The sequence below is a fragment of the Aquarana catesbeiana genome, linkage group LG02, assembly GCF_042186555.1.
Source record: "Aquarana catesbeiana isolate 2022-GZ linkage group LG02, ASM4218655v1, whole genome shotgun sequence".
NCBI classification, from domain to species: domain Eukaryota; kingdom Metazoa; phylum Chordata; class Amphibia; order Anura; family Ranidae; genus Aquarana; species Aquarana catesbeiana.
The window spans coordinates 559034452-559058817 of record NC_133325.1 but is presented as its reverse complement, the minus strand read 5'-3'; the positions used below and the strand labels follow the sequence as shown (position 1 = coordinate 559058817).

Genomic DNA, 24366 nt, shown 5'->3' with positions numbered 1-24366 from the left:
AGAAAACTGACCACACTACTTCCATGCCTAGTGTGGTCAGTTTGAAAGAGGAAAGCATGGGGATTGGCAGGTTCACAAGGTATTTTACACAGAGAACAGGATATGTAATACAAATACATGGTACAACAAACACACGTCAGGAATATGAAATGTTGGGATAACACACACTTTAAAGTTGAACTCACACTTTTGGCAAATTGCGTTTACCCTTGATAACACGACACAAAAAATGCTGACTCTAGATCAGGGACTAAAATTCTAGCCATTTGTTGCAAGCAGGGTTAAAGATCCATAAAGTACCGCTGATCCAATGCATTTCAACCAAAGGCGGCCTTAATTTGAGCTATGATGTAAGCCTTATTTGGCGCAGTTGTACTTTACGGGTTTTTAACACCGTTTGCAATAAATATTTTTTCAGTGCCTGACTAAGTCAGCTTTTTTGCACAGTAGACATATTATTGCTTGCAGGTGCCTCAGCCGCAGCACTAATCTTCGTCGTAGCCTTTAAGAAATACCTGGGTTGAGCGTGGCGAGTTAGTTTTTTCTGTTTACCCTTGATATCAATGGCAACATATCAGAACACAAGTCAACACACTTTGGAACATGTGGCAATGCATGTCTTCCCTTAAAATAAATGTGAAAAAAAACACATGTAAACATGCGGCAAATGCTCATTATTTTGGGCTTGCCTACAATGCACAGTACATTGCCACTTATGTTTTTGATGCTTTTTCACTTCAATGGAAAAGACATCTAGCCAAGATGCACACATGGTTTCAGCCTTATATTTCAACTTCTTTCACAAAAGTTTTAATAAGTAGAATTAGAGTATTATGCGGACATTGAAGATTTTCAAATTACTAAACTAAAAAAAAAAAAAAAAAAAGGAAGAGAGCAACTACCTCTTCAAAAACCTCTCGAGCGGCTGCTGCACTGGGCTCCTCCTCTGGCTCCAGACCTCCGCCTGGGACAATCCATCGATCTGGATAGCGACTGCTGCTTACCAACAGTACCTGGGGAAAGAGTATGCAGTAACGTTTGTATTGATTTATAGCCAATCTTCATCTCTTGACCCTATATCAAATTTTGCTTATGCATTTTGTGATAGTTTACCAATTTTACCACTTCTAGTTCGACAATAAGAGGAAATGTACATTTTTTTTTTTTTTTAGAAAATGTGTTTATTCAGGTTGAAATACTACATGCAAACATAATGTAGTCTTATTTCCACTAGCCAGTAGCTGGAGTTCTAGGCTTTTTTCCACATGCCCTCCAGTTTCTGTATACTGTGGTGTCATAAAAATCCAGTTTGCAAAGCTTAATAACTCAAGCTGAAATGTACACACAGAACTGATTGAATCACAGAAGTTATAACCCATTATTTGATGCCTCAATCTGAAGTTTCAATCAGGCAGAGCTAGGAAATTATATATATTTACACACACACACACACACACACACACACACTTTTTTTACTATAAGTTTCGCAGCCATCTTCACCACAGCGCGACAACCCATAGGATCCATGCATACATGTCGGATTGCTGGCAGGAAAACGCTGCTTTAAAAATGCGATCATATCAGCGTTTTGCATGGGCATAAGTGTGCGTTTGGCTGCGCTAGCTTTTAGCCACTTTTGGGAGCCCCCACGGGAAAAAAAAGTGGCGCAGGGTCCCCCAAAAACCAATCCAAATCCTTATCTGAGCATGCAGTCCGGCAGGTCAGGATGGGGGGGGGGGCACGAGCGAGTCCCCCCCCCCTCCTGGACTATACCAGGCCACATGCCCTCAACATGGGGGGTGGGTGCTTTGGGGCAGGGGGGCCCTGCGCTCCCCACCCCAAAGCACCTTGTCGCCATGTTGTTGATGACAAGTGCCTCTTCCCGACAACCCTGGCCGGTGGTTGTTGGAGTCTGCGGGCGGGGGCTTATCAGAATCTGGAAGCCCCCCTTTAACAAGGGGGCCCCCAGATCCTGGCCCCTAACCCTATGTGAGGGTACATACTCATTCACATACCCTATCACCTAAAAAAAAAAAAAAAAAACACATCAAAAATAAACACAGTACAGAGGTTTTTAAAGTATTTTACTAAGGCAGCTCTGGTGTCTCTTACGATTTCTTCTCCCTCTCTCTGGTTCTTCTCCCTCTTCTGCTGGGTCTTCTCTATCCACTGTCTTCTCGCTCTTTTTTCCGTGTCTTCTCCGTCTGTTCTCCTTCTAATGTTGACTGGACACCATCTCCCGGTGTAATGCTGGGTCCGCCGTGTGCAATGACTTATATTGGTATAGGGTGGGGCCCCCCACTGATGTCATCTGGAGGCCCCATCCCTTGTGACGTCATGGTCTCCATCATGCCCCGGGTGGTGACGTCATAAGGAGGCAGGGCCTTCAGATGACATCAGCGGGTGGCCCCGCCCCACGCCAATATGTCATTGCACACGGCAGACCCAGCATTACACTGGGAGATCGCGTTGAGTTAACAATCGGAAGAACAGAGGGAGAAGACCCAGCAAAAGAGCGAGAAGACAGCAGATAGAGAAGCAGATAAAGACCCAGCAAAAGAGCGAGAAGACAGCACAAAGAGGAGAAGAACTGGAGATGGAGGACAACTGGAGGAGAGAGGAGAAAATTGGAGCTGCCTTAATAAAATACTTTAAAAACCTGTGTTTTTTTTTTTTTTTTTTTTAAGTTGAATGGGTAGGGGTACAATGTACCCCATACTGATTCAAAATGGGTGGGGGGCCAGGATCTGGGGGCCCCCTTGTTAAGGGCGGCTTCCAGTTTCCGATAAGCCCCGCCCTCAGACCCCGACAACCACCGGCCAGGGCTGTCGAGAAGAGGCCCTTGTCCTTAACATGGGAACAAGGTGCTTTGGGGTGGGAGGCGCAAGGCCCTGGAAAACGGTTAAAGTGATTGTATAGAAAGGTAAATTAAAAAAAAAAAAAAAAAAATTTTTAAAGAAGAAGAGCGATCGCAAACCTCTTTTTGGGTCCCCCGTCGGTGCTCCTGGCCTCTCCCCTCTGTCCAGTGCCCCCATGCTGCATCCATTACCCGAGCCATACTGCTGCATTCATTACCACAGACAGCAGGACTCAGCCCCGCCCCCCACTCCCTTATTACTGGCTTTGATTGACAGCAATGCCTGAGGCATGATGGGACTTGTAGTTCTGCAACAGCTGAAGAGCCCCAGGTTGCCTAACCCTGCTCTACTGCATATACAGACTGATTTTACTGTTGTGGGTTTAGTAACAATTTAAGGCCACAAGGCAGTGAGAGGTTGACTTTGCAGCAGAAGCACACCTGTAGCCTCCATGGTCTTTTTCCGCAAGGTAAATGGGTGAATCTGTCCAGTTTGAATGCAGTAAATAAAGCAGGGGATTCAGTCTCTCCTGCAGAGCTAGGGAGGACTGCAGTGAAATAAACCCTAAAATTATAGGTTATTTTTGATTGCAGACATCAGTGCTTTCAGAGGGCAGAGTTAAAATGTCTCATGAATGGTTAGGGGAGTGTGAGCTGGGGTCATCTGTTACACCTGACTCTCTCCTCTGTGTCTAGATACAAACATAATATGACTGTGTGGCAGTGATGCAACCAAGCTCAGAGTTCAAGGCAAGGCTTCTGGTACAAAAAAAAAAGTCAACAGTACCAGAGATTGGGAGTACCACCTGGCTCTTTGTAAAGTGAAGCTTTCTCAATAATGAAAAGTTAAAAAGGGGAAGAGCAGAATGTTCCACCCAGTGGATTACGCCAGCATTCAACTTTTACCCCTTCCATGGTAAAACCAGAGAAGAGCAGGGATTTCAAAAAAGGTGTCCAGCGGTACAAATAATGAGGCAATTCCCAATGCTCAGCCCCAGCAGAGTTAATGAAAAGGATGTTCATCCTCCTAGCAAGAAAAAAAAAAAAAAAAAAAAAAGGAAGTATGCTGGTAGTAGGAGCAGCTATCCTGGGCTTGCTTAAAATTTTATTTGTTTGCAAGTGTCTAATCCACCTGCAGGTGGCAGTATCTCTATGGACTCCAAGAAAATGATTTAAAGTGGTTCTAAAAGGCAATAAGTTTTTTTTTGCATTCTATGCATGAAGATAAAAAAACACACAACACACACCTGAAGGCAGCCCCCAGGCCCCCTTAAACGTACCCTAAGCCCAATCTTGATCCAGCATAAAATTTCAATAAATCGCTTGCTAATTGTATATGCTATTTTTTTTCCCCACAAAAGTGACAGATACCCTTTAAGCATAGTGGGGATACCAGAATCTGCAATGCATTTGCCTCTCAGAACTTGGGTTTCAACAACCAGGCTGTCAAAGCCAGTGATTAAGAAGCAGAGAGGAAGACTGGTCCATTAAACAACAGATCTGCTCACGCTGGCAGAGGCCAGAGAGCGTCTGCTAACAAACGAACGATGCTGGCGTATCACACTCTGCAAGGCTAATCTGAAGTCATGAGAATGACTGGAATGCCCTTGACCCTTCAAAGTAGCAAAGGAAAGGCATAGATCAAGCATATCGATTCCAAGGCACTACTTGGGTATCTGCTTTATATGTCACTCAGTCCTTCATCCTGGAAACAAATATTTGTCCATTTTTTATTGAACAGTAGCACATCCACATCCAACATCCCACAAGCAGACATAAGTCCCAAAACACGTCCAGGTGAAGAGAGACTATTCCCCCAGCTCCAGATTCTGTATGAAAAAAAAAAAAAAATCTGCCTGTCAACTCCGGGGACGTGCACAATGGAGATCATGCAACTCCATCAGGACCCAGGATTCTACCTCTGTTGTCACTGCAACACACCTGGCGCTCCCTTGTTGATTTAAGGAACTGTTCTGTCATTGTCCAATTAGGTCCACATTGGATTATCGGTGAAAATTGGGGAGCCGTTGTAGTAAAGACAGACAAATCAATTGAATGTTGATTGGAAGTTTAGGCTCCAGACCAACAAACCTGAGCAGACAGATGATCCAGAACTCTGTCAAGACAGAAGATGGTCTGCTGCTTTGGGGCAATCGCCAGAGAGAGAGAGAGAGAGAGAGAGAGTTTGGGGGAGGGGGGTGGAGGGAGGGTTTAGAAGGAGCCACCAAAACTGAAATCATGGTTGGGGGGATATAAACACATCCTCTTGCTCAGAGGAAGGCTCAACTTTTCCAATGCCATGAGATAAAGTTCCATTGCAAGATATTTGAATGGAATTGAGCAGAGAACAGCTTTGGTAGTGGATACCAACAGCCCAAACACTTGGTTACAGCACCTCAAGCAAGGCAGGAAGACCTTGGCTTGAAGTGCATCTAGAAAAAGGCCTAAAAATTCACAATTGATGTTATGGGATCAGAAATATGTCCTTGCTGTTCAGTATTTATCCAGTTTCCTGCAAGATTGACACACTGGATACCAAAGGTCTGTTCACGCAGCACCAGCAGATAATCCAAATACCCAAATGACTGGAATACTTCTAAAAGGCCAAGAACTGGTGTAAGAACCTTTGCAAATAAATACTCTTAGTGAGGACAGGAGAGCCACAACTTGATGGTTGTTTGCCATGGCAAAGTAAAGAAACTGCTGGTGATCTAGAAAGGTAGGGATTATGTTAAGTGCCAAAAATTCTGAGGAAGACAGGCAATAACTTGAAGCCGGAGGACGAAGGCACACTACTTTTCAAGGTCCGGATACAAACTCTTGCACCCAAACTATGCAAGCTTTCTCTTGGAAGCCGATGAGACATCCCCCCACCCATGCTGGAGCTGGTGGGAGCTGATGTTCATGTTGAGTCAGATTTATTCACGTCTGGGATCTGCACAGCAGACGGGGCTGAAAATAAGTTCTGCTAAAGCCAGAATCAGATCTACTTCAAATTAAGCCGCAAGACTGTCTCTTTCCTGATGGCTGAAGTAAGCCACTGCAATGGCATCGTCTGACTGGATCCTGGTCCAAAGAACTTACAGGCAAGAGGTCCAGCATAGAAAGGATAAACAAAAGCACCCTGAGCTCCAAAACATTGATCAGGAAATTAGCTTTCTCCTAAAACCAAGAGGTTATCTAGGAATCCTTCCCCGGCCAATTAAGCTGGCATCCTTTGTGGAGGATCAGCTGGCTCCTGAATTGCAGAGCTCCTGAGACGACTGTTCCCCCAGATGGTGGTTTGTTCAAATATCCCACTCTGGGGATGCCTGAAGAGCAGAGCAAGAACAGGGGCTAGTACCTTGGTGAAGAGAATGTACAGTAGATAGGCCAAAAAGGGAAGAGCAACAAACCGGTAAGGTTGGATGTCCACAAACACTGGGACACTGTATAGGGATTAGGTCTACCAGTCCTAGGCATCTTTTTTTGTTTCAGGGGCTAGAAGCCCATTATTATTATATAGTCAGAAATGGCAGACAGATGCCTCAAGTGAAAGCACTGTATTTCAGACAAAAACAAAAATCTTACTGTTAGGTTTCTTCAATAACTGATTAGCAGCGGCAGCTGCAACATTTTTAGTCTAATGGGTTCCCTTTAAAAAGGGAATTGGTCATGATGAACAAGACCTTTGTGGGTAGGTTCTGCTGAAAACATCTATTTCTGGAGTCAAAGAAAAAACGGCCAACCATTTAATTGGTATTCTTTCAAACCAAAGGCTTTGTTAACAGGTGGAGGAAATTTCATGTAAAAAAAAAAAAAAAAAAAGTATTTGATCCCCAGCTGATTTTGTAGGTTTGCACACCAACAAAGAAATGATCAGTCTATAAATTTAATGGTAGGTTTATTTTAACAGTGTGAGACAGAACAAAAAAATCCAGAGAAACGCATTTCAAAAAAGTTAAATTGATTTGCACTTTAATAAGTTAAAAAAGTATTTGACCCCTTCACAAAAGATGACTTCGTACAATCACAGAGGTCAGACGTTTCTTGTAGTTGGCCACCAGGTTTGCACACATCTCAGGGATTTTGTCTCACTCTTCTTTGCAGATCCTCTCCAAGTCATTAAGGTTTTGAGGCGGACGTTTGGTAACTTGAACCTTCAGCTCCCTCCACATATTTTCTATGGGATGAAGGTCTGGAGACTGGCTAGGCCACTTCAGCACCTTACTGTGCTTCTTTGTGAGCCACTCCCTTGTTGCCTTGGCCATGTGTTTTGTGTCATTGTCATGCTGGAATACCTATCCACGTCCCATTTTCAATGCCCTGGCTGAGGGAAGAAGGTTCTCACCTAAGATTTAATGGTACATGGCCCCGTCCATAGTCCCTTTAATGCGGTGAAGTTGTCCTGTCCCCTTAGCAGAAAAACACTCCCAAAGCATGTTTCCACTTCTATGTTTGACAATGAGCATGGTGTTCTTGGGGTCAGAGGCAGCATTCCTCCTCCTCCAAACACGGCGAGTTGAGTTGATGCCAAACAGCTCGATTTTGGTCTCATTTGACCACAACACTTTCACCCAGTTTTCATCTGAATCATTCATAAGTTCATTAGCAAGCTTCACATGGGCCTGTATGTGTGTTTTCTTGAGCTGGGGGGACCTTGTGGGCGCTGCAGGATTTTATTCTTTCACGGCATAGTGCGTTACCAATTGTTTTCTTTGTAACTATGGTCCCACCTGCCTTGCCATCATTGACAACTCTCTCATGTAGTTCTGGGCTGATCCCTCTGTTCTCATGATCACTGAAACTCCACAAGGTGTGATCTTGCACGAGGCCCAGACCGAGGGAGATTTGACAGTTATTTTGTGTTTCTTCCATTTGCGAATAATCACACCAACTGTTGTCACCCTCTCTTGTAGCCCATACCAGCCTTGTGTAGGTCTACAATCTTGTCATCCTTAGACAGCTCTTTGCTCTTGACCATTGTGGAGAGATTGCTTCTGTGGACAGGTGTCTTTCATGCAGGTAAAAAGTTGAGAATAGGAGCACTCCCTTTAAGGGAGTGCTCCTAATTTCAGCTTGTTGTCTGTATAGAAGACGCTTGGGAGCCAGAAATCTTGCCGATAAAGGCTGTGCGTCCGCTTCCCATTGACGTCATCCGGTTTTTTGGTTCCTAACCCCTGTGTTTTGGAAAGCATGCTACAGCTTGGTGGAACAGCGAAGCACATTTATCCAAAAGCTGTACATGTTGGTGCTGACTTATTGCACATGTAAGTGTGCATTGTTTTACCTACCTGCTTTTAATTATCTGCAATAAACATATTGCGCTATGATTCTCCATATGTTTCTCCCGAGCCTGGTTGTTTGATTATTGCCAAAAGATATACGTTGTGGTGTAGAGGTATCGTTTCCATGTATGGTGCTAGTTGAGAGAAATCTAATATTGTTACAGGATTTTTTACTTTTAAGTTCTGCTGAGTTTGCATTTTACATGCACGATTTGTGGTGGAGCACTATTTAAAGGAGATTATTTGCCGCTGCACTTTTCTTTGGGATCATGGTGATTGGACTTTCTTTGTGAAGATACATTAGATTTGTTTTGACTATTTTTTCACATATACATTTTTTATACAACCTTTAATCGATTGTTGTTGAACTTTATTATTATGTGTTTTGTATAAATTTATCATCACCTATGAGGTAGTGCTATACCTTTCTTCAGAGTTTTTTTTCACACATTAAAATTATAGACTGATCATTTCAGTGTCAGTGGGCAAACACAAAATCAACAGGGGATCAAATACTTTTTCCTTGCGCGCCGGTTCACACAGGGGCAACACGACTCTGGCCGCGACTTTGCGAAGCGACCTGGACGCGACCCGAGGGCGACACCACAGCGCGACTTGGGGCAACTTGGGGCGACTTACAAGGCGACTTCAAGTCGCCTCCAGGACAGGCGACTTTCCAGTGGCCAATCAAACTACGATCCGCTCTGGGGGAGGGAGGGGTTTGCTTGAAAAAAACATCTTCTCTTCCTGTGAAGTCGCTTCAGTATAGATCACGATCCGACTTGTAGGCGACTTACATTGAAAGCAATGGGTACAAGTCGCCTACAAGTCGCCTTGAAGTAGTACAGGGACCTTTTCTGAAGTCGGAGCGACTTCAGTAGCGTACATATAGACGGCTCTCATTCACTTACATGGACTTTCAGATGTCAAGCGACTTGGGGCGACTTGAGGTCTGACAAGTCGGATCCCAAGTCGCGGTAGTGTGAACCGGCACTCACTGTATCTAATCAACAGGGCTCCTGCTGTTGTCTCCTTCACTCTTCTTATGTAGAGGAGGATATAGGTATAGGATAAGATCAAATCTCTCTTAAACAGGTTTACTTTTACTATGATTAAAGTGGTTGTAAAGGCAGTGCTCGCTATGATTGCCAGCCCCTCTGCTATGACAAAATATACTACACAGTGCCATATCAGCAAGGTGGAATAAGGTATTTAGCAGAAATTATATATATATATATATATATATATATATATATATATATATATATACACACACACACACACACACACACACACACACACATACACACATACACACATACACAGTGGAGACGGAAAGTATTCAGACCCCCTTAAATTTTTCACTCTTTGTTATAGTGCAGCCGTTTGCTAAAATCATTTAAGTTCATTTTTTTCCCTCAATGTACACACAGCACCCCATATTGACAGAAAAACACAGAATTGTTGCCATTTTTGCAGATTTATTAAAAAAGAATAACTGAAATATCACATGGTCTTAAGTATTCAGACCCTTTGCTCACTATTTAGTAGAAGCACCCTTTTGATCTAATACAGCCATGAGTCTTTTTGGGAAAGATGGAACAAGTTTTGGGGATCCTCTGCCATTCCTCCTTGCAGATCCTCTCCAGTTCTTTCAGGTTGGATGGTAAAAGTTGGTGGATAGCCATTTTTAGGTCTCTCCAGAGATGCTCAATTGGGTTTAAGTCAGGGCTCTGGCTGGGCCATTCAAGAACAGTCACGGAGTTGTTGTGAAGCCACTCCTTCGTTATTTTAGCTGTGTGCTTAGGGTCATTATCTTGTTGGAAGGTAAACCTTCGGCCCAGTCTGAGGTCCTAAACACTCTGGAGAAGGTTTTTGTCCAGAATATATCTGTACTTGGCCGCATTCATCTTTCCCTCGATTGCAACCAGTCATCCTGTCCCTGCAGCTGAAAAACACCCCCACAGCATGATGCTGCCACCACCATGCTTCACTGTTGGGACTGTATTGGACAGATGATGAGCAGTGCCCAGTTTTCTCCACACATACCGCTTAGAATTAAGGCCAAAAAGTTCTATCTTGGTCTCATCAGACCAAAGAATCTTATTTCTCACCATCTTGGAGTCCTTCAGGTGTTTTTTTAGCAAACTCCATGCGGGCTTTCATGTGTCTTGCACTGAAGAGAGGCTTCCGTTGGGCCAATCTGCCATAAAGCCCCAACTGGTGGAGGGCTGCAGTGATGGTTCTACAACTTTCTCCCATCGCCCGAGTGCATCTCTGGAGCTCAGCCACAGTGATCTTCAGGTCCTTCTTTACCTCTCTCACCAAGGCTCATCTCCTCCGATAGCTCAGTTTGGCCGGACGGCCAGCTCTAGGAAGGGTTCTGGTCGTCCCAAAAGTCTCCATTTAAGGATTATGGAGGTCACTGTGCTCTTAGGAACCTTAACTGCAGCAGAAATGTTTTTGTAACCTTGGCCAGATCTGTGCCTTGCCACAATTCTGTCTCTGAGCTCTTCAGGCAGTTCCTTTGACCTCATGATTCTCATTTGCTCTGACATGCACTGTGAGCTGTAAGGTCTTATATAGACAGCTGTGCGGCTTTAATAATCAAGTCCAATCAGTATAATAAAACACAGCTGGACTCAAATGAAGGTGTAGAACCATCTCAAGGATGATCAGAAGAAATGGACAGCACCTGAGTTAAAATATATGAGTGTCACAGCAAAGGGTCTGAATACTTAGGACCATGTTATATTTCAGTTTTTCTTTTTTAATAAATCTGCAAAAATGTCAACCATTCTGTGTTTTTCTGTCAATATGGGGTGCTGTGTGTACATTAATGAGGAAAAAAAAATGAACTTAAATGATTATATAAACAAAAAAAAACACTGTAGTACATTCTGTCATAACAGAGGGGCTGGCAGTAATTGTGAGCAGTAAAGTTACTGCCACTCAAAACAGCATTAGGAGGGGAGTGGCGGCTCACAGAAAGAAGCTGACAGGCAGGGAGGAGAGCAACAGGATGACAGAGGCGGCATGTAACCTGACCACGGTAATCATGAATCAGCAGCCATGATTACCATGGTCAGCACCAGGGTGAATTTGATTTAAATCAAATCAAGTCGATTTAAATCACTAGTAAAAAGGCTTGATTTAAATCATAATTTTAAAAGAGCAACTGTCATCTCTGTCCCACAGTGGCTCCTCCTCTGTGGACTCACCAACAGTCCCATTCACTTAAATGGGACGGCTGGTGATGCAGCAGTGACACAACAAGGCGAGGGACGTTGGCGGCAGCAGGTGAGTGGATGTCCGCTAACAGGCGCAGCCATGATGGATCTGAAATGACAGGTGTTCTTTAAATGTAAGGACTTCTTGCTGGTAGTTGGAATCTTTAATATTTGCAAACAAAATGAAGGTTTCCCCCATTAGAAGAATAAGCCGTCAGGTTAGTAAAACAGCAATATCAAAACTGATTCAATCATACAGTTTGTGTACATAGATTTGCAAAACAATGGGATAAAGAAATATTCCTTAACTGTGGTTTATCTCATGGTTACTGTGACATTGTGTGAATACATCAATGCAGTGCATGTTATCTCAGCTTGCATTCATTGAAGGAGTTTACCAAAAATGTAAATATTGCAGAATATACAGCTACATAACAAAGCTCCATTTCATGCGGAATAAACTAAATTATTAATGCATCTTAAAATAGAAAACTAATCTTTAGATAGATTTTTTTTTTTACTCCAAAAGCATTTTATTAAAATAAATTTAATAAAAAAAAAAAAAAAAAAAAAAATTTAAAACAAAAAATCTGATTCATTTATTTTTAATTCATTGATTTATATCCACCGTGGTCAGCACACATGAGGGAGGGGTGGGGGTTTAAAGGAACAGGCAGGATCAACCAGGTTTTTTAAAGAACAGGACCAATATTTGTTTTTTTTTTTTTTTTTTTTTTTTTTAGGGTTACAACAGGCCATTTTTTTTGCAATACGGCACTGCGTTACTTTAACTGACAACTGCAGAGTCATGCAATGCTGTACTCAAATAAAATTGAAGCCCCCTTTTTCCCTACAGAGCTTTCTTTTGGTGGTAATTGAGAACCTCTGTGGTTTTTAGTTTTTGTGTTATATATATCAGTTTAACCGCTTGCCGATCGGCTCACGCCAATATACGTCGGCAGAAGGGCACGTACAGGCAGATTAACGTACCTGTACGTTACCCTTTAAGAAGCGGTTTGTGGGCGCGCGTACCAGCCGCAACCTCCGTGAGTGTGATCGCAGGTGCCGCAGACCCGATGTCCGCGGGGATACCCGCAATCGTCTCACAGAGAGGAAGCACAGGGAAATGCTAATGTCAAGCATTTCCCCATTCTGCCTAATGACACTGATCACAGCTCCCTGTAATCAGGAGCGGTGATCAGTGTCGTGTCACACATAGCCCCTCCCCCCCAGTTAGAATCACTCCCTAGGACACACTTAACCCCTAAACTGCCACCTAGTGGTTAACCCCTTCACTGCCAGTCACATTTACACAGTAATCAACGCATTTTTAATTGCCCTGATCGCTGTATAAATGTGAATGGTCCCAAAATCGCACCAAAAGAGTCCGATCTGTCCGCCATAATGTAGCAGTCACGGGGGGGGGGGGGGGGGGGGGAGAAATCGCTGATCGCCGCCATTACAAGTAAAATAAAAATGCCATAAAACGATCCCCTATTTTGTAGATGCTATAACTTTTGCGCAAACCAATCAGTAAACACTTGAGATTTTTTTTTTTACCAAAAATATGTAGAATAAGTATTGCCCTAAACCGAGGAAAACTTTTTTTTATATATTTTCTGGGATATTTATTATAGTAAAAAGTAAAAAATGCGTTTTTTTCAAAACTGTCACTATTTTTTTGTTTATAAAAAACTGCAGAGGTGATCAAATACCACCAAAAGAAAGCTCTATTTGTGGGGAAAAAAAGGACGTCAATTTTGTTTGGGAGCCACGTCGCACAACCGTGCAATTGTCAGTTAAAGCGACGCAGTGCCGAATCGCAACAAGTGCTCTGGTCTTTGGGCAGCCAAATGGTCTGGGGCTTAAGTGGTTAAGCCAATGTTTACCGCTACATGTTTCTAGTAAAAAAAAAAAAAAAAAAAAAAAAAAACACAATAAGCGTATATTGATTGGTTTGCGCAAAAAGCGTCTACAAAACAATAGGATATTTTTATGGAATGTTTTCATTTTTTTACCAGTATAGGGACACACAGGACCAAGAGTGATGCACTAAGACTTGAAAACACTAATTAGTATACAGAGAAGTGGGCAGGATGGGCAGTGCTAAGGAGGACACCAGGTAAAATTCAGTGGGTAAATTCTGAGGATAAAATAGATATGAGACAGGTACAGATTTTCTTCTTCTCTACCAATACATTAAAGCTCTGTTCACATATATGCGGCCACAGTTTCAGCACAGGAGTCTGGTGCAGTTCTGTTCACCAATTCAGGTGCAATTTTTTTTACCTGAAAAAAAAGCATCTGAACCAGACTGAAAAACGCACAGGACTCTTTAAAAACCACACCACGGCCACCCTGAACATGTGTGAACCGGCTGCCTTGAGAAGCATATATGTGAACGGAGCCTATAAATCAGTTTTGGAAGCACTAAACCTTGAAGGCATAGCTTTTTGTTCTTGCCCAAAGGGGTGAAGCCAAAACTGCTTTCAAAGACAAAACAAAAAAAAAAAAAAAAAAAAAGATACATTTTAACAAGAATGTTTATGAAAAGTTTCAAAGCTTTATTAATACATTCAAACAATGTTTCCATTAATATCTATATATTGCATTATGTTGCATTCAAATAATGTAAGTCTGGATTATTGCTCGTGGGATATAATTTTCAGTCATGTTCAGCACTCCCGAATAGCCAAGCCATTGATGGGTTCCAGTAATGGCCTAACGTGCATCTTTCAACATCATACCTACACATTTGAATGCAATTAGCAAGTAAACCTTCAATGCCTATTCAGTATTTCTGAACGCCGTTCCATGCGATAATCCTTAATGAAGCTTTAAAATTCTGAAAAAAAACAATATTCAACCAGTCATGAAAGGTTTTTACCCTTTTGGGTACTTCTGAAGAGAAGTTGTGTTATGGATAATCGGTTGCATTGTGTCCTTACATACTATGACTAACATCTATGCAGAGATTCTATGTACCCAGTGGGGTTGATTTACTAATGGAAAATATACTGTGCACTGCAAGTGCAGTTGCTCCAGAGCTTGGTAAATGAAGTAAAGCTTCACATGCAAAGAAAAAAAAAAAAAAAAAACAGCATTTTTGCTTGTACAAGATTGGATGAAAGAAATCAGCAGAACGTCCCCTCAAATCTAGAGCAAATGCGCAACATATTTGCCTTTAGTAATCAACCTTAATGTCTCCATTAGTCTGTCTCCAACAGAAATATGATTCATCACTAAAGGCAAATTATAAATGGCAATCCAATTTATACAGCCTTTTCAAAAGAGTCATTGTGAGATAACTCAAGAACAGCAAATTAACATGCAGACGGTAATGGCGGGTCCGTCTGGATCCTAATGCATAATTGTCTGAATGGTTTGCTTTGCGATTGTTATTATTCCACACATATGATCTTCTGTCTTTGCACTTCAGCTGTTCTCTGTTGACATAATGAAAGGGTTTTCTACTGTTATCCAACAACTTCTAGTAAGTATCAGGCTACCCACCCATGTCCTGCTTCTCTGACCAATTTGTTATAGAAAGTCAGTTTTTATGCATTGCATTAACACTTGTAAGCAAGGACCACTTTTTTTTTTTAAGCAAACAAAAGCTACTGAAACCTAACTTTTATAGATTTACACATTGCAGTCATGCCACAAAAAGCAAGTATACCCAATGGAAAATTGTTGACTTACTCAGCATATTTCAACAGCCTTAGATCTTCAAAGTGCTTACAGAAATTTAACATACATGAACAAATGGCACACCAAGTAACCTGGTGTAATCTCTCTCAATCTAAATTGACAAATTGTGATGTGGAAAAGAAAGTACACCCGTAAATGTACCACCAATTCAAACCAATGAAGTTACAATCAGGTGTAAATGATTAGAACCTCTTTAGGGAGTATGCAGGTATAATTTTTGTTATTTAAACCTCAGATATTTAGGGTTTGGTGTTCTTTCCCATTAACCAGGGATGAGCTCAAGCATGCTCGAATCCTAGTTTACAAGGGGTATGTATATGAACGGCTGCAGGACATTGAATGCCTTGGCTATTTATTATTGGTGGTCCAGAGGGACAGCTTCCTGCTTGCATAGGTCAGGTGGGTTCGGACCTAAAACCAAACAAGCCTGAGCTCATGCACACTATTGACATGTGTGGTGTCATCATGCAAAAATTAAAAAAACATCTTTAGGGCCCTCAGAAAGAAGGCTGTGGATGCCTATTGATTTTAAAGACGTTTCAAGATTATTCCACTATATCATTACAGAATAAGAAAAATAATTTACAATTGGCATAGATGTCAAAACAACTGCCAATTTGTCCAGGACTGCCTACTACAGCAAATTCAGCCCAACAGCTGGCTGAATTTGCTCTGCCCAACAATCTCTAGGAACCGCAAAATTTAATCAAGGGATCTCCAGGTAACTGAGGCAACTTCAGATAGCAGTTGGTGGCAAAGTGTGTGTGCATCTACAATAATAAAGAGATTGCACAATTTAGTAGGGCTGAAACAACTAATCGATTAATCGACAACTAATCGATTAATTTCATTACCATTTTCATAATCGATTAATCAGCCAGTAACATAATGGGGTTAAAAAAACTAAAACAAGCCCTTTATAGTACAAAAGCACATCATCGCTACTGTAGATGTTACTTTCACAGTTCTACAGTAAAAAAAAAAATGAACCCCTTACAGTAGTGATTATCTGCTCTTTTTTTTGTACTATAAAGAGCTAATTTTAGTTTTTTTAACCCCATTATGTTACTTAACGTCTTAGACCTTGTTCACATCTATGTGTTTTTTTGGTGCTTTTTTGCAGAAGCGCACTACATTTCATAAACATGGTTTCCCATGTTAACGCAAAAACTGTGCTTTTTAGGTTCAATATATTTCAATGGAGCTGCAGAAAAGCACTTGATTCAATTTTGCAGCAATTTGTGTTTTTTAATCTGCCCAACAAATTGGGCAAAAAAAATGCAAAAACACAAATCGCTGCAAAATCATGTGCGCAAAAATCAAAACACACAGCAAAAAGCACTGCAGAAACAGATCAAAAGCAAACTGCATAGGTGTGTACCGAGCCTTATTCTGGCCACACAGATGAATTTTCAGACAAAAAAATCTTTGTACATTCGCTGAATGAAAGAACGTTGTTTGAAATTTTCACTTGTTTTTAACATTCTGTTTTTAAAATAAATGTAATTTCTGAACAAAAACCACATACACTGTCTAAAAATTCCTTTGACCAAGAAGTTTTCTATTTCCAAATTTTCCCGTCACTGTGGTTGAAAATGAACGTCGACTTGACCCCACTAACGATTAGAAAATGGAACGAACGTTCTTAAAATGAAATTTTTTTTTGAAGGAAGACATTTGATCTCTGAGTCTGATAATATTTATCAGATTCCCCTTTAATAGTATGTACAGAATATCTCTTCTCTGACAGTTTATACAGTACATCTCCTCTAATAGTATATACAGTATATCTCTTCTGTCAGTTATTCTCAGAGTGGATTAGATATTTTGCTCCCTAACCATATAGTTGGTTATTTATATTTACCGCTGCATAGAGATATTTAAGAATAAATTGCCTTTTTTTAAAACTTTACATATTAACTAAATTATACGCCACATTTTTTTTTTTTTTAAGGTTATTAACCGATTAATCAAAACAATAACCGGCCAACTAATCGATTATGAAATTAATCGTTAGTTGCAGCCCTACAATTTAGCCTCCATAGGAGGTGTGGCAGAAAAAAAGCCTGTGCGGCCAAAAGCAAGACTACTGTTTCGCACTGGCAAAGATCAGTTTCTGGAACAATGTGCTGTGAACTGATAAATGGCAGCTTGAATTGTTTGGCCACAGTGACATTAGACCTATTTGGCACAAAAAAAGGCACCATTTCAAGAAGAACCTCATACTAACTGTAAACCATGATGGTGGAAATGTTATGGTTTGAGGTTACTTTGGGCTGAGACAACTGACAGTCATCAAGTCAACCATATATTCTGCATATCAAAGTGTGAGTAATAGAAACAAACAATCGAGTACTGTATGTGTCCAGTACTGCTAGGACGTTGAAGGGGACATACCCCAAAAGCTTGTCCTGAAAAATTGTATGTTAGTGCAAATAAAAAGCATCATGGACAGTACTCGATTGTAGCCATATTAGTGCACTTGCGACAGAAACAATCACCTGAAGCAACTTGCGAGTAATGAAAGAATGGGGGGGGGGGGGATTTGAAGTGGGCCGGTAATGCAAGAAAACTCGCAGATATCTTGCAACTGAAGGAAATTTGCGTGAAAAAGTGGTAAAAAATGTCCCTGTCAGTGATTGATGGTCATTTAGGTAAAACCCCTATCTGAATGAATTTTTGGCTAAAAAGGGGGTTGAATAATATTTTTAGTTTATATTTTACTTGTTTTTTTTCCCCCAAGCAGACCATCTTTATGTGTATGTACTGTTTAAATAAAAAGCAAATGTTTTCCTGTAAAAATGCGTTGAAAGTCAATTTTTACAGTGGTACTTACTTTTTCACACAACTGTATACTAAAACTCTGAATAATAATACATTTCCCTGGCATATTGTGGACAGAAACAGTAGTAGTTATAGCTGTTCCTTCTCTTGCCATATTTATTGTACTTACCAAACACAGATCCGGAAATTAATGGCACCTTAAAGTATCTGTATAGCCAATTTTTTTTTTTTTTGGGGGGGATAACAGAACACCACCAGGGCAAACAGGGCAATCTAAAGAGGAAATGGTTGACAGTCTTGCCCCATTCCACATCTCTGGGGGGGTACAGGGACAGCAATCACAAAAGGTAAGCTTTAAGATCACTGAATACTATTCATTTGGAGCCAATGGTTGCTGACCATGGTAGGGATCGACCGATTATCTGTGCAGCCGATATTCACTTTTGTAGAAGTAAAAAAAAAAAAAAAAAACTAAACTAACCGATATTGCTTCAAGGGTTTTTTTCTGGGGTGATAGCTTTATTGTAATAACTGATGCGGCATAAAGAGTACCTCTCACATGCCTATTGCTGTCCAAGGGATGTTTACATTTCTTGTGACAGCAATAAAAAAAAAAAAAAAGTGTAAAATGACAAGTGTAATTTTTTTTTTTTTTAATGTACGAAATATCAGTATCGTATCGGCACCGAAAAAACTATATCGGTCGATCCCAGGACCATTATACTTGTCCAAACAAACAAGGATTGTGTGGATTATCCCATCTAAAATACATTCCTACAACAATCTTTGTTTGTACAGAAATGCAGTGTATGCAAACTCCAACAACGATCCCCCCAAGGATGAACGAAGAAAAGAGGGGAGGGTTCTGTAGTCCTATCTCAGATTAACGGTGACACTCTTCTATAGCTACAGTATAGTGAGTAAGCAATGTCTCCTTAGAAAGGTGTTATTGACACGATCACTAGGTAAAAACTAAAATGGGATGAGGCTTGGGAAAAAAAAAAAAAGAAACCTAGTGCTACCCAAAACCCTTTAGACTGATTTATCTGCAGGAACTTAGGGAGGTTAGTTCAGGTAAAAGCCCACCAATCCTTTCCGCTTTGTAAGGCTTATAAAGATTCTTAAAGTTGCTCTGTGATATACAATTAAGAAATGCATGTTTATCGGTCTAAAAGAAAAACCAAACAAAAAAAAATGGAGCGGCTTAAATTGAATTTAACTGAAATCAATACTGCAAATACTGGGTCAGCAAGGGATAAAACGGCATGTTAAAACATGAAAACAGTCTTTTAAGGAGCACTATTAAAAAAAAATAACCACCACACAAACACTGCTGTTTTAGAGCCTTACTGAAAAGGAACTTGGTCACTCACTGAAGTCAGAGGATGCTCACCTGGCTCACGCCTTCAAATATCTTACCGACTCACTCTGAATTTAAAATTATCTTTGCAACTTTTAATTGTGCTAGATTACCCATCATGTAACAACCAACAATATTCCTACCTACACTCTGAGAAACCATAAGCATTTTTTTATCAAGTTGATCATATTTTTATCAAGTTGATCATATTTCCCAGGACAATACTAAGTCAAGTACAAAGTCAGTGCAAATCACCTTTCATTTAAAAAAACACAAGATGCTAAATGCTCATTCTGAAAGTGCCATTGGTATTAAACTTTATACATATTAATACACACCTTTTTGTCAAAATGTACATACATTATATGTCAAGACAACACTAATGCCCCGTACACACGGTCGGACTTTGTTCGGACATTCCGACAACAAAGTCCTAGGATTTTTTCCGACGGATGTTGGCTCAAACTTGTCTTGCATACACACGGTCACACAAAGTTGTCGGAAAATCCGATCGTTCTAAACGCGGTGACGTAAAACACGTACGTCGGGACTATAAACGGGGCAGTGGCCAATAGCTTTCATCTCTTTATTTATTCTGAGCATGCGTGGCACTTTGTCCGTCGGATTTGTGTACACACGATCGGAATTTCCGACAACGGATTTTGTTGTCGGAAAATTTTATCTCCTGCTCTCCAACTTTGTGTGTCGGAAAATTCGATGGAAAATGTCTGATGGAGACCACACACGGTCGGAATTTCCGACAACACGCTCCGATCGGACATTTTCCATCGGAAAATCCGACCGTGTGTACGGGGCATAAGTATCCCACAGCTTACAGCATTGTCCAGGATGAAGTTCCATGTGTGATGTAATGGCATACTTGTGGAACATCGTTTCCCACAACCAGACCACACTATGGAAGACCTGAATGTTATGGTTGTTAAAAAGAGAACTTTAAGGGCCAGTTCACACCAGTTCTGTGAACTTTTTTTCTGCACTAAAAATGCATGCACAGCGTTTTCAATGTATTCCAATGGCTCTAGTTCACACCATGCAATCAATTTCAATGAGGTGCACTAGAGCCATTGGAATACATTGAAAACACTGCACGCATTTTGTGCAGAAAAAAAGAACACGGAACTGAACGGAAGTGCGTCTGCTGTGAACTAGCACTAAGGCTCCATTCACATTAGCGCGTTTTTTGATGCATTTTGCATTTTGCAGAAATGCACGGGAATTTTTTAACATGGGTTCCTATGGAACATGTTCACATCAATGCCTTTTTGTTTCTCTGCATTTTTGGAAAGGGTCAGGGACTTTTTTCATGCAAAATGCAGCGTTTTGCATGTAATACAATTCAATGGACAAGCATCAAAAACGCAAGTGCACCGTTTTTGCCTTTTTTTTTTTTTTTTTATTTTTTAAAAAATTTTTTTAAGACTGTAAAAAAAAAAACAAAAAAAAAAAAACGCAAATCGCGGCAAAAACGCAGCAAAAACGCTGCTCAAAAACGTGGCAAGCATGAAAAAAAAACCTCCAAAAAGCAACATGCATAGGTGTGAATCGAGCCTAACACTACTCAGGAAAGAAAAAAAAACACTCAACAACCACACGCACTTTTGAACTAAGAATAATTCTTATTGGAAAGTGTCTGGCCCTTTCCATAAAATGCATAGATGTGACCGTAACATATAGGAAACCATGTAAAATAAATCGTAGTGCATTTCTGCAAAACTGAAAATGCACTAAAAAAATGCATAGGTGTGAAACAAGCCTAAGGGCCAGTTCACACCTCATGCAGTCCAGTGTGTTTTTTTCAGCATCAAAAGCACATAGGTAGTACCAGAGTACAGTCAGTTCCAGAAAAAAAAAAAAAAAAAAGTAGAACATGCTGCATCTTTTCTGCACTGGATCAAAAATGCACATGAATGCACTGGACTGCAGATGCTGCTTTGATGCAGGAAAAACCCTAGTTAGACTTACCGGTAACGGTATTTCTACGAGTCTTTCAGGATAGCACCTGGAGAGAGCGCAGATCCACCCACTTTTCCCAGGAAACACTGCAGTCAGTTTTTTCTTTATAGACCGGACGCTTCCACCATGACCTCAGTTGTTCTCAGAGTACCTCCAGCCATGCTGAAATTAGATAAGCAAAACAGCAATAACACCACATGTTACACAAACAATTAGGGCGGGTCATCGGTGCTGTCCTGAAAGACTCGTAGAAATACCATTACCGGTAAGTCTAACTAGGGTTTTTCTCCCCTCGTCTTTCAGGACAGCACCTGGAGATGATAAAAGAGTACTTACTCTAGGGTGGGACCACAGCCTGCAGGACTTTCTTGCCGAACGATTGTTCCGATGCTGATAGCAAGTCCAACCTGTAGTGGCGGGTGAAGGTGGAGAAGCTTGTCCACGTGGCCACTTTACAGATCCGACCTGGAGAAGCCCCTGTTCTTTCCGCCCAGAACGTTGCTACTGCCCTTGTTGAATGGGCCATTAGCCCCGTGGGAGGATCAGCCCCTGAAGCTTTATAGGCTTCACTGATAGCCATTCTTAGCCATCTGCCTATAGTGCTTTTGGAAGCACTATGACCCTTACAAGATCCAGAGAAAAGAATAAAAAGAGAATTTGACTTCCTAAAGTCTCTCGTGATTTCTAAATAATGAAGTAAACATCTTCTCACATCCAGAGTATGAAAAGCCGAGAACACTCGACTATGTGTATCTCGGCTCCGCCCAGTCACTGTGATTTTGGCGGCGCTCGTTCAGCTCTGCCGAGTCCCTCCGAACTCCGCTGCGCCATATTTAATACTACACGCTATGTGAATGTCGGTGGCAATCGCCGCCGATAGATCACAATTAGCGGGGATCGGCGTATAACACGCACCCACGATTTCCCCCTGATTTTAAGGGGAAAAAAGTGCGTCTTATACGCCGATAAATACGGTAATTTTACCCACTTTTTGTCCTACACCATCCAACTCTAAAGCCAAGAACACTCGACTATGTGTATCTCGGCTCCGCCCAGTCACTGATTTTGGCGGCGCTCGTTCACCATCCAACTTTAGAGTTGGATGGTATAGGACAAAAAGTGGGTAAAATTACCGTATTTATCGGCGTATAACACGCACTTTTTTCCCCTTAAAATCAGGGGGAAATCGTGGGTGCGTGTTATACGCCGATCCCCGCTAATTGTGATCTATCGGCGGCGATCGCCACCGACATTCACATAGCGTGTAGTATTAAATATGGCGCAGCGGAGTTCGGAGGGACTCGGCAGAGCTGAACGAGCGCCGCCAAAATCACAGTGACTGGGCGGAGCCGAGATACACATAGTCGAGTGTTCTCGGCTCTTTCCGGTGCCGCTCACAGTCACGCCATTGGACCTGTGTTATGTCCATCATAGGGCGGGACTGGGCGGGACTGTGAGCGGCGCCGGAAAGAGCCGAGTACACTCGACTATGTGTATCTCATCGGCGTTCGTTCAGCTCCGCCGAGTCCCTCCGAACTCCGCGGCGCCATATTTAAAACTACATGCTATGTGTATGTCGGCGGCGATCTGTCCAAGCATGGACACTGGGGGCAAGGCTGCACTGACCACTGGGGCAAGGCTGCACTGACCACTGGGGCAAGGCTGCACTGACCACTGGGGCAAGGCTGCACTGACCACTGGGGCAAGGCTGCACTGACAAGGCTGCAATGGACACTGGGGCAAGGCTGCACTGACACTGAAAAGGCTGCAATGACAGTAACAAGGCTGCAGATGGACATGATAAGGCTGCATTGATGGGCATTTTAATGTAAGTTTTTTTTTCCTTAAACTTCCCTCCTAAAAGTTTTTTTTCCTTAAAATTCTCTCCTAAACTTGGGGTGCGTGTTATACGCCGATAAATACAGTATCTCTATTATAGATAGAGCTTGTAACTCACTTACTCTTCTGGCCGAGGTAATTGCTACCAACAGAACTAATTTGAGCGACCATAATTTTATAGTCGTTTCCTCTGGGGGCTCAAAAGGTGATTTGATCAACCCCTGTAGCACCAATGATAAATCCCATTCAGGAAAATATTTAAAAGGTATTGGCCTAAGCCTGGCCAATGCTTTAAAAAATCTAATTATAAACGGCTCTTGTTGTAGTTTCTTTAAAAACCAAAGGGATCGTTTGAAAGGGGGGGAAAGGCGTAGCGCAAGTGGAAGTTCCACGGTTGTGCCAGCGCATCCAACCCTCTTGCCTGTTTAGTGAATAATAGGCTTTCACCTTTGAATTCTTCTGGGATGCAAACAGGTCTATCTGAGGAGCTCCCCACTTCTCTGTTTTTTTTTGGAATACCTCTTTGTTTAGACTCCATTCTGCCTCTAGTATCCTTTCTCTGCTTAGAAAGTCAGCCACTAGATTCAGATCTCCCTTTAAGTGTACAGCTGTTAGGGACTTTAAATTGTTTTCTGCCCAGGATAGAATCTGAAGGGACAAGGCTAGCAAGACTTTGCTTCTCGTACCTCCTTGTCTTGTCACATATGCCACTGCTGTGGCATTGTCTGATAGTACTTGAACATGGTGACCCTGGACTAGTTTCTCGAAAGCCCATAGTCCTAGAATAGCCCTTAGCTCCCTCCAATTGGAGGATCTCCTGGCTTCCCTATTCGTCCAATTCCCCTGAGCCATCTGTCCTTCCAGGTGGGAGCCCCAACCCCAGGAACTCGCATCCGTTGTCAACCTCCTCTCCCGGGGAAAACACCAGAGCAGGCCCCCGTCCAGATTGGAGTGACTCCTCCACCACCACAGTTTCCTCTGAACTCGGGGGGATATTATCATTTTTTTCTAGGGACTCTCCATAGGACCAATTTTTCAAGATTGTCTGCTGAAGATCCCTTGCGTGTAAACGTGCCCACTGTACTGCTGGTATCGCTGCAGTAAGGAGCCCCAAGACGGACATCGCTGCCCTGATGGAAATCGGCAGGTTTGTCTGGGTCTTTTTTACCGCATTCTGAAGTTTTACAATCTTTTCCTCAGGGAGGAAGATTCTCTCCTGTATGGAATCTATAGTGTAACCTAGGAATTTTATTATCTGTGATGGAATCATGTTTGATTTTTCCTTGTTTATTAACCAGCCCAGGCTCTCCAGATGTCTTTGTCCTTTCCAGATCCTTCTCTAAC

The 24366-nt window shown here is 41.8% G+C and overlaps 1 protein-coding gene across 1 annotated transcript in view; it reads right to left on the bottom strand.

The window, feature by feature from the left end:
• The window catches only part of NUDT3 (nudix hydrolase 3), a 66767-nt gene that overhangs the window by 21697 nt on the left and 20704 nt on the right, over positions 1–24366 (bottom strand). Inside the window, exon 2 of the mRNA XM_073616030.1 lies at positions 903–1013. Coding sequence (XP_073472131.1) covers positions 903–1013 — 111 coding nt within the window. The remainder of the gene's footprint in view (positions 1–902; positions 1014–24366) is intronic.